The sequence below is a fragment of the Nothoprocta perdicaria genome, unplaced genomic scaffold (genome assembly GCF_003342845.1).
Source record: "Nothoprocta perdicaria isolate Ctin4 unplaced genomic scaffold, notPer1 scaffold_30, whole genome shotgun sequence".
Taxonomy (NCBI): domain Eukaryota; kingdom Metazoa; phylum Chordata; class Aves; order Tinamiformes; family Tinamidae; genus Nothoprocta; species Nothoprocta perdicaria.
This window is the reverse complement of record NW_020455533.1, coordinates 1,529,872-1,540,831: the sequence shown is the minus strand read 5'-3', so window position 1 is coordinate 1,540,831 and position 10,960 is coordinate 1,529,872. Positions and strand designations below refer to the sequence as shown.

The window sequence follows — 10,960 nt, the reverse complement described above, 5'->3', positions numbered from 1 at the left end:
AAATGTTATGCCCATATTCCTTAATTTAATTGGTTTTAATTTTTTCTCTTATTTTTTGTCAACTATATTATTAATTGCATATTATTTTTTGTTACACAGGAAAATACAGAACTGCTCACAAACCTCATTCCAAACCAAAAATATCAAACACTTTTGAAGTTGATTTTCAAGAAAATGGACATGATACAAAATCAGTGGGCCGTTTTCAGTCAGAGGAGGAACTGTGGGCACGCTTAGAAGAGCTTGAGAGACAAGAAGAGATGCTTGGTGAACTTGACAGGTAAAGTTCAGTAGCATATTTAGGTAATCTTCCATATTATTTTGAATATCCCAACATTGTAGAGTTTGGGGTTTTTTTTTTTTTTGGTTGTTTTCTTTGAGATGATGGAAAAAGAGAAAGGAAAATCTGTTTCTTGCAAGCTAGGTAAAACAGTATAGAATATATTCACAGTATAGGTGTTAGTCATTTATGATTAATTACCTTTTTAGATGTCTTCTGATCCTAAAGAAATACATGCCATTAGCCAGAACACTTCTGGTATCTTCAATTGCCATGGACATCCTGCATTAAAAAAAAAAAAGAACACATAAGCATGTTGATTATTTTGTATGCCTGTCTTTCGCAAGGGTATGGATTGCATTGTCTAATCTAAGTGCACTCACTTAGATATTTTTAATTTTATAGGATGCCTGATGATACAGTTGAGAAAAATGGAGAAGATGCAACCTCTTCTGAAGAGGAAAAAGAAGATAAGAGGACAGATTTGAATGGAGCATACAGAGCAGAGGACTCTCTTTCTCAGGACAACTTCCAGAAAAAAATAACAAATCCAGAATTGTTTGGACTTAATGGCTCTGCTCATTATCACAGTGACGATGAAGATGACATAGATGTTGGAGATTGCTCTATTCCAACGATATTTTTCTCTCATACAGTTGAACCTAAAAGGGTTTGTACATTATTATGTTTCTTTCAAGAGATACATAGAACATATATACCATACACTTTATTTAAAATAGAAAATTTTACATCATGTAGATATTGCAGATATTGCAGAATTTTGACTGTAGATAAAATTTACTTTGATTTGCGTTCAAATGCTTGAAACCCACCATTTAAATTCTGCAGTTAAAACTATGATATAAAAATCTTAAAATGTATGTGTTGTTCTCCTCCTGTCTTCAGAGTTCTGAATGGCAGTATTCCTCTCTAGGATTTTTTTAGATGACACTTTACTTAACATGAAATTCACTGTTGAGCTCAGCTGCTGATAAAGGAGAACTGTTGTATATTATATGCACAGCAATGTAAAGAAATCTCCCAACCCTAGTGCAAATGGTTAAGTAAAAAATGGTTCACGCCATGAAAGTTATTGTTTGCACATCTGTTTAACTTGTTCATGCTTTGTAGTTCCTAACTACTTGGATAGGAGAGTGTCAGAACTCGCATGATACTACAACCTGGGGATTGTTGATTTTATTGTCTAGACCACGTTTCTGTTTGATTTTCAGGTAAGAATAAATACAGGAAAAAATACTACTTTGAAATTCAGTGAAAAGAAAGAAGAGGCCAAGCGTAAAAGGAAGAACAGCAATGGTAATGGCCATGCAGCTCCTGAACTGCCTAACATCAAAACGCCAGCAGACATTTACCGGTGCGTAATTTGTAACGTTAGCGCGTGAACCTTCCCTGTAAGCAGACTTCTCTCTTCATGTGTGTTGGCTATAGTATGAAAATGAACTCCTTGTTTCCCCTGTTTCCTGAAAGAAGCAGCTGGAATCTAACTTACTGCTTCAAAATGAAAATTTGGGACTTCTGTGTGGTTGTCATGTTTTCATAACCATGAAAATCATAGCTTAGAATTTTGTTTTCTTTTAGAATTTTTTAGAATTTTTGTTTTCCTCAATCATATGTATGTTGGTGTATTGAGGCACTTAAATGTCATTAAAAAAAAAAAAGTGTCCCCAAATGTAGAAAGATGAGACCTATCCTGTGCTTAGAGTTGCTGGGACTGAAAATGAGGTATGAGATTCTTCTGAGGTCCTGTATCTGCTCTGCAGAGGAACTCCATCCTTTGTAGAAGATAAGCAAGTGTCCCTAGAAGTGTGTAATGAATATGAAATTGTTAAGAAATAAGCAACACCCTCAAAAGTTATCCAGTCATTGGACTCCTCCTTTATGAGCTTGCTTCTGCTCCTGCTAAAATTTCTGCTGTCTTTCTGCTCTGCCCACCCTTGACTTTAGAAATTAAATTTAAACTATAGGAAGAATCCTGTTTAACAGGTTACAGTCTGTTAATATCTGAAAACTTTCTTTACATTGATCTGAACTTAGAAGCTGATAGTGTGGTTATTCAGAGAAGATGATTATGGCACTTGTCAGGGGAAAAAAAAAATTATCCGCTTGCAAGTAATTTTTTTTTTCCCCCTTAGTATATTTTACATTTGACAAGGATTCATTCTAGGAAACCTTGTGTTGTTGTGACCTTCTGTTTCTCTTTATGAAAATAACCCTGAAAATAGTTTAGTTTACCTTTTTCCTTCTTTTTTTTTTTAAGCTTTATAAATCACACCATTTTTTGTAACACTCCTCAAAGAGCTGTGTGTTTTTTCCTAAAAGAGTATACCAACATTAATGATTGGCTAAGGGGCAAAACAGCATTTTGCTCTGGAGATTTGCTTCTTGTTCATTAGTATATAAAGTGCCTCTAAAGGTACAGTATTATAATTCTACAGCCAAAAAGTTAGAAAAGCATATCATAATTAATTTGTATAAAAGACAAAGCAAGATCACTGGAAATTTGTCATCTGATCCTGAAATGGTTTATTAAAGCTAACATTTCCTTTATAGAGTCTTTGTTGATGTTGTGAATGGAGAATATGTCCCTCGTAAATCAATTTTGAAGTCTCGAAGCAGAGAGAATAGTGTTTGCAGCGATACCAGTGAGAACAGTGCTGCTGAGTTTGATGACAGACGAGGAGTTCAGAGGAGTATTAGCTATGATGAAGCTACTCAGAGTGACAACAGCGAAGGAATATTGGAGGAAGAGGAGGAGGAGGGGCAGCAGCAACTACCAAAAAAGCTTCCGTCCTCATCAGGGACATCTGAGGTACAGTTTTTAATTAATTATTGATTGTTGGCAGGGATAAAAATGAAAAATCTGACCAATGTAGTTGCAGCATCATCATTTTGTTTCATTTCTTTAATATAATTTTCCAACTCCTGACTGATTTCACTTAATGACATTGCCAGGTGACATGTTTCTGCCCTACAAATCCTGGCAGCAATAGAGGAGGGAATGTGTCAGGTATTTGCTGGTATTATGGAAACCAGTGTCTTGTGAACAGGGACATCTTGGAAATTTCATTGCAGGGTAATACAGCAAAAATTAAAAAAAAAAAAAAAAAATGCTAAGTGGTGAATGGGAATGTGGATTCTCTATAACCTACATTTTGTCAATATTCTGGAGCACAGAGACTAGAGGTGTAGTTTCCAAATGTTCTTCTACGTTTTAAACACCACAACAATCTGCAAAGTGATGTTTCTGGGCTCGTCAGAGGGAGAAGAACTGCCCAGTGACAGGAATCATTGAGCCTTTGCTTATGCCCTTGCAAACTCGGTCCATTACTGATCCCAAACTAATCTACTTCAACACTTCTGGAAAGTTTATTGCTTAAATGTAAAGGAAAGAGATTGTGCAACATAAGGAAAAATGTATGTTTGCTTAGTGCAGCTGGAGAATTCGTGACTATGTCTTAATCTTATTTGGTAAGAACTTACCAAATGTCTATGTTTTGGTAAGTTTGGGTAAGCTGAATTTTCTGTAGTACCAGTGCAACAGGCATGTTCAATGGAAAAACCTTGTTAGAAACACTGGTTTTGGCAAAAAATTAATTCCTCATAAAGACTATTTTTAATCAGTATTTTTAATACAGCTGCTGACATGGAGTATGGGAAGATTCATGCTAGAAGATTCTTCTGTAGCATTAGCACTTTAGATTGTAATCTTTCTGGACTACATTTTCTATATTTTTATAGAATATCTAAGTACACTTCAAATTTTAGTCAGTAGTCCACTTTCTGAATGACATGGCTGTTCTTTACATAATGTGTTCTCTAAGTAGCTGAATTAGAGTGAACAGAACACTGCAGTTAAAGACACGTCTTTTGAAATGCTACTGTTTTGCTTTCAGTTGTATTCATGGGTGCTTTAAATAAGCTATTTTTCTATAAGCATTTGCCATGCACTAACTTTTTCATTTGTTTCTGCTGCTACTATGATCTTCTTAGGCTGTGTTCTACTTGCCTGTTCTTGAAACTGAAAAAGTGTTGATTGGACAATGCAGTTGTGTAGAGGCACAGTCTTAGACATAGTTTAGTTATTGGAGCAGAAAACAATATTTTTTGGTTGGTTGTTTTATTTTCAGGTCTTACAAGATAATAGTTGTTTTTTCTTAGTTTGTTTTTCCTGGTAACGGAGTTTTGCAAAAGTGAAATTAGGCATAGGTAATAAATCCATTGTGCATTCCTTTGTGCCCTATATGATCATCAAATCTTGGATGTAAATGGCTTCCCCTTTCCTAAATCATTTTGAGTTTTCTATTCTCAGCACATAGTGTGGTGATTTGTTCTTAAAAATGTTGATGAAAAGTAGCTCTGAGTTGCATTTTTTTCAGGTTTCTTAGTTAAGTGTTAAAAAAAAAAAAACCTTAAGTCATATGATCATATGATAATCTACGTATAAATTACCATTTTTAAACATAAAATGTTTTTATTAGACCTTTTATAGAGAGAGAGAGTTGGAAACAGTTTGCTATTCTCTTAAGTATAAATCACTTTGGCCATTTTTTGATCATATTTGGTAAGGAAAAAGGAGCAAACAAAGTATGTGCTTGCCAATTTGTATGCGGTGTCAGCTTGATGCAATTAGAAGACACTAAGTCACAGAACATGGCGTTTGATGGAAATGCAGGCATACCCTGCTCTGCAAAAATCTTTCCCATCTTTCCCCCCCCCCAAACAAAACTCTACATTACATCAGCTGTTTTATTTCTTGAACATGTGTCAGTGAGAAAGCAAATTTTGAGATCATTTATGCAGTTTGGAATGAGATTAAGTAGTACTTTTAAGACAGTGTCTTTCATTCAGTCGTCTTTGAACAAGCTATATTTTGAGGTTAATTACAATTTGGTTACTTATGCAAGGAACAATCATTGATTTAAAGATATTTCTTTACTTTTGATTAAAAGAAATAACAATCCTAATCAGGCTAATATAGGGTAATGACCTTATGGGCATAGCTGCACATTTGCATTTTATTAGCTCATTTTGAGTATGCTCTTCTATTGTAGGCATTTTCTGGAACTGTTATAGAAAAGGAGCCTTTGTCTCCCTCCTTAATACCACACCCAGTCATTGCTCACCCTATCCTGCCTACCATTCTGGAGAGAAAATCAGAGGAAGTTTTGTCCGAAGCATCAGAAGAAACTACAAAGAGGATTTCAAAATTCAAAGCTGCCAGAATGCAACAGACTAATAACTAGGTCTTGCCTAGACAACAAAAGTTTGAATATTAATGCCTAGTTTCATGTTTGTTGAGATTATGTAAAACTATATGCATTGCACCTAGCTAGTTAAGAGGATGTCCTATGTTAATTTGGCATTGTTTATCTTTTAAAACTCTATTGGCAATATTAAAAAAAAATCAATGTTTAAACACTTCAGTATTCATCTTAATTTGATAATTTCCTTGTATGCTGTCAGCACCTTTGTATATGTTTGCCTTATGATAGCAGCACTTGGATTATTTTTCAAAAAATGTTCCTTACATTGTTTTGTGTTTAAACCTAAATACAGGCAGTTCTCTACCAGCTGTGATGTTCTACATACCATATGGACCGTATTAAAGAAACTTTTCACATTTCAAGTAGATTCAACAATTATACTACATTACTTGCTTTGGTATTTTAAAAAACACTTGTATTCATTGTTGTAGGTTTTGCAACTAGGTGTCTGCTAAGTTTGTTTTTTTCCTTCTATCAAACCTCTCTGGTTACAGATCTATAAAATGCTGGGTTCATGTACATTGCAGGGAAGTTTCTTTGATGGAAAAGGGTATTTTGTAAAATTAAATTTTCAGTAAAAAGCTGTGAAATTTATGGATTTTGTTGCTTTATTAATAATTTGAAAATAAAACATGGAGAGGTTTTTATTTTTAACTTGCATTTCCAACTTGAAGTGCTTGCTACCACATGGACATAAAAGCAGCCCATTCTCCTCTGCCATTGTGTTCTAACCTCCTGTTAAGTGAATGTCTATGGAAATTGAATGCTCTTAAGGAGAGAAGCATAAACTCAGACTATGATTACAAAATCTCCTAGTTCTTTTGTATAGTCAGAAAACATTACAATTGTCTTGGGAATGCCCAGAGGGAGTCAGCACTAAGGAAAAATGTCTTAATGCTTCAACTTTATTTCAAAATGTAAGAGCGCTACAACACTAGGGGTACAATTTTGTATATCATCTTGAGTGAGAGCCATGCTGGCTCTAGGAGTTCCTGCCTCAGAAACTGTCCTCTTGCCATCCCGAGTTGTGCTGGCACAGCTTTTGCTAGGTCACCCCTTCAAAGAAATAGCCAACTGAGATGGCTTTAAAATGAAACCTAACAAAACAAACAAAAACCACCAATTTGAGTTGTGCGTGTTTCTTAGAAGCTATCCTGTTCCGTGATCTGTTTCTCAGCATGTTTGCAGCAGCATAGTTAAAGGGGTCCGGTGTTGAGAAGGACAAAGGGAAAGCAGTACACCACCTTAACCTGGTGGTACTCTTAAGCTGACATCATTGAACTAGAGTCTTAAAAGTGAGACTCACAAGACGTAAGAAGGGACTTGCTTCTGGCTGCGGTTTGGTGACTTTGGAAACGCACAGCTCCTTAGAGCTGCCAGCAGCTCTTTTCCAGCAAGTCGCCCATCTGTGTGAAGCGCAAGTCGGGTAAAAGTCAGGAGGCCATTTCCTCCTCCCCAGCTAAGCTTTGTCCTTGTGATCTTTTGCCCTCAAGAGCAGAGCACTTCATCTGTTAACCCAGACTAGCAGATATGAATTACCAGCCCCTTGTGTTCAAATACACTTTTTTCTCACTTTAAAAGGAGTCTGGAAGCCCTGTTACTTCAGTTTCTAAGGTAACTTTTAAAAAGTGGCAGTTGTCTCATGTGCATTGCTAGGTCCATAGTGTAAGCTGCTGCTTGAAGCAGCTACAGGGGTTAGGAGAGAGAAAATGCTGTCCAGGCCAAATGTGCCCTGTGTACTCATAGCTGTGTAAGCATCTGGTGGTGAGGTCCTCTGTTGTGCATGTGGAAGGTGATACAGTCAGAAAACTCATGTTGAGAGTTTGGTAGAAGGAGGCAAAAAGGGGGCTTCTGACATAGCCAAGGAGAAGTGACCACAATGACCAGCTCAGTTCTGCCCCTTTGTGCTCTGGTGGCCAAGGGCTAAAGGCCCTAGCAAGGGAACGTGTGGCTCGTTGGGAGTGCTCTGTGCTTTCAGGAGCCACTCATGGAGAGCACCGGGATGAATTTTCCCCAGAACATGGAAGCAAATCATGTTTTGTTTTGAGGCATGAGCTCCTCTCTGGAAAGTTGTGCAGTTTTCCTGTGTGCCTGGCTCCTTGGAGACTTCTATGTGGGAGGGGGCAGTTAGAGTTTTAAGCAGATCCTGAGAATCATATTGAAAGTGTTAATGATTAAATTGATTCATGCTAAAATGAAGACTTTTTTTTTTAAAGCATATTGCATTAGTACTAAAATAAGCCATCAATGCCAGTCCACCCTCTATTCACGGCTAAATATTTAAAGGAGGTTATTTATAGCTTCTTTAATGAATTCTTGGCTAAACAAAATGAAATTATGTCCTAGAAAAGTAGAAGCTATTTTGTAACCAGAACAGTGCAACTGTAAAATATAGTTCCATGAATATGTATTTTAAATAACAAGGGGTTGAGATCCAAGACTACCAGACATGGGTAATTAGAGGGAAAAGGAAAAAGAGAAAGAAAGAGAGAGAGAGAAACCCCTTTAAAAAGATTTATTTAGATATCTTCTGTAATGCTTCCCACTTCTAGTTACTTGAGCAAAACCAAATACCCCTTGTCACCATAGATCAGGTTCAAATCAAAATTAATTCTTTGCTTGTTTTCCTTCTCCCCCCATCTTTCACAACCCTGTTCACAAGAAAAAATAGAATAATAGAATAGCACCTTGGGTTTTAATGAATTATGGCCTTGGTTCAAAGGCGCATCCTTGCCCAGGAATGCACTTTGGCATGTGCTTGTGTCTCAAAGATTTCGGAAAGAAGAATGGATTTAACCACATGCTTAAAACTAAGCACATGAGTGTTTTGCCTAATAGGGATCCTCAGTGTGTCTGTGCTTTTTTTTTTTTTTTTCTTCTTTTTTTCTCTTCAGTACATTTAGTTTAGTTGGAGGGTTTGCAGATCACAATGATCCTTTATCTTCGGTCTCCTTTCCTGGCCTTTGCTGTTCAATATACTTTCTAAAGCATTGAGATGAAGCAACATTGCCACATTTTGAAGTGTTTTAAGTTTCTTGGTAGAAAATGAGTCCATCAGTAACAGCATCTTTTTCACCTCATGCTGGAGTTTTTATTCACTTTAAAAACAATAAGAGTATAGTCTAGCATGCTTTTAAAGTTGCCTTGATGGCACTTTTCCCTGCGGCGGGAATAGGGCTGCTCGTGCCCTGGAGCCCGTGTTGGCCAGGGAGCGGCCGCCTCAGCGGCAGCCATGTGGGGCTCACAAGGCGCCGCCGAGGCCACGCGCGGCCTCCCCGAGCTCTATGGCGGCTCTACTGCCCCCAGGGCCGCCCGTGAGCAGCAGCAGACCCGTCTGCCACGTCCACACGAGCAGCAGAAGCGGCGCTGCAAGGAGGAAGCTGAGATCTCCCTGCTGGGGTGACGGCCGTTGAGGCTCACATAAGGAATGAGGTAAAGGCCTGCAAGCTGCGCAGGAGGCTCCAAAATGTGGTTGCTGAAAAGAAAAGAGTCCATTTGAGAAAACAGATATGGGGAGGAAAGACGCAGAGCAGAAAATGCTGATTAGAGCTTCAGCAGTCACGTAGCAGAGGTCGAGGCCTAGCCAAAACTGAATCCCGAGCGAAACCTGATGGTCGCGACGGGATGACAAGACTACTCTGGAGCCAAGTGATGCTGGAGGAGGAAGCACCGTTGCCTCCTTTCCCTGCAGTGACACCCATCATTAGCCAAGACGATACCAGGAGGAGCTTTGTGTGGAGGTGAGTCCCAGCACTCGGTGGAGTAAGCGCATGGTGTATCCACCATGGTGAAGTGGTGGATAACGGTGCCTGGCCCTGCTGTCTCATACGTTTGCTAAACACTTCATTTGTCAGCTCTGCCGAGGGAATGCAGCCCTACGGCCACGTTGGCGGCTTCGCGGGCCGGCCCCGGCGCGCACCGTGGTGCCCCGTAGCAGCAGCACACGTGGCTCCGCTCTGCTCCCGCCCCTCTGTTTGCAAAGCGGTGGGTCCTGGCCTGGCTCGCAGACCTTGGAGCCATTCCCACGGCTTTCCCAGCAAATTATTAATCGGAAGTGACTTCCCAAACTATGCGCCTTTACTCTCACCGGCCAGGCTGCTGTGAGAAATCATATTGATGGCCAAAGACACCCACGCTCAGCTCCCATCCCTGCCGAATCCTACATCCTTCATCCCATGCAGGATGTGGCTCAGCTGTGCCCAAGCCCAGCCCTGCCCAACCCAACTGAAAGAATTACCTGCTCTACCCCAGTCCTAATAGTGGGGCAGGTTTGATTCTCTAATCTTGTCTAATTGGCTGCCAGGGTGGGGGCACCTTCCCATGGGCAAGGCAGGGTGTGTGTGGTGGGGTGTCCTCCTTGGAGTGAAGCGGCCAGGACTGGGGGGACAGAGATGAAGCCAAGGAAGGCAGCAGGATAAATCCTCAAGGCTGCTGGTGCCTCCCTTCCAGCTGCAGACCAGAAGCAGATTCATGGAGGTCTTCATGGGAATTCACAGGTAAGCTGGCTTCATTCTGCCAGCTCGACTCTGAAACGAGTTGTACTTAGGTTTTTTTTTTTCTTGCTCACATAGAGCATCTAAAGCAGCAGATTTTTGTGTGTTTCAAGAGTGTCTAAAGCAGCTGTTTTAGCTGTTCATTTTAACAAAGTGATTTATGTTGCAAAAAATGAGCTGGGATTAAAAGAAATCAGATGTGTGTATTTGGTATGCAATATTTTTGTATTACAAATAGCTCCATTCTAACCCACATTAACCCCATGATATGTGAATTTTGCCAACTCCCGCTGTGTCTTTTAAATCAAATCCAGTAAATCACTCTGAGTGTTCTAATTTCTAAACAAACTAGTCTTCCAATAGAAGTACTTTAACACTGTATTGCAAATTAGACAACCTAAGATAAATGGAACATCTCTGTTGATTATGTAGCTTAATTGATCAAAAGTACCAGATATCTTCTAAAAATACTGCAATATCAGACTTGCTGCTCTTAAACAGCATTTCATTGGGTCCTCAAGATATACATTATTAGGCAGCAAAAATAAATTCTTTTGTTACTGTTCAGTTAGCGTGACACGAAATCTCTCATAATTGAACCAAGTTTTTTGAAAGATTTTCTTTTTCCATGATTCCTTACCCTGCTTGTTGAGCACGAAGCACTTTCCACTTTACGGAATAAGCAGCAATTTACCTGAATTGCGGCCGGGGCGAGGAGCGAGGCCCTGGGCACGCGTGCGGCCGCAAGGGCGAGGGCCTGCGCGCGCCTCTGCTGCGGCCCTGCTGCTTCTGTGTCATTAATTTTGCATGCCGGTAGGTAGCAGTGCTGAGCAAAAGCAACAACGGAAAGCTGCCAGTCAGTGATTATAATTTATTATTCATTTCTGTTATAGGTGGGGTGT

At 39.4% G+C, this 10,960-nt stretch overlaps 1 protein-coding gene across 1 annotated transcript in view; it reads left to right on the top strand.

Annotated features, from left to right (window-relative positions):
• URI1 (URI1, prefoldin like chaperone) overlaps positions 1–6,103 on the top strand; it is a 24,552-nt gene extending 18,449 nt beyond the window's left edge. The window contains exons 5-9 of the mRNA XM_026042317.1: positions 100–280; positions 686–950; positions 1,513–1,655; positions 2,852–3,110; positions 5,353–6,103. Of these exons, the coding sequence (XP_025898102.1) occupies positions 100–280; positions 686–950; positions 1,513–1,655; positions 2,852–3,110; positions 5,353–5,544 (1,040 nt within the window). The 3' untranslated portion in view covers positions 5,545–6,103. The remainder of the gene's footprint in view (positions 1–99; positions 281–685; positions 951–1,512; positions 1,656–2,851; positions 3,111–5,352) is intronic.
• Positions 6,104–10,960: the final 4,857 nt, after the last annotated feature.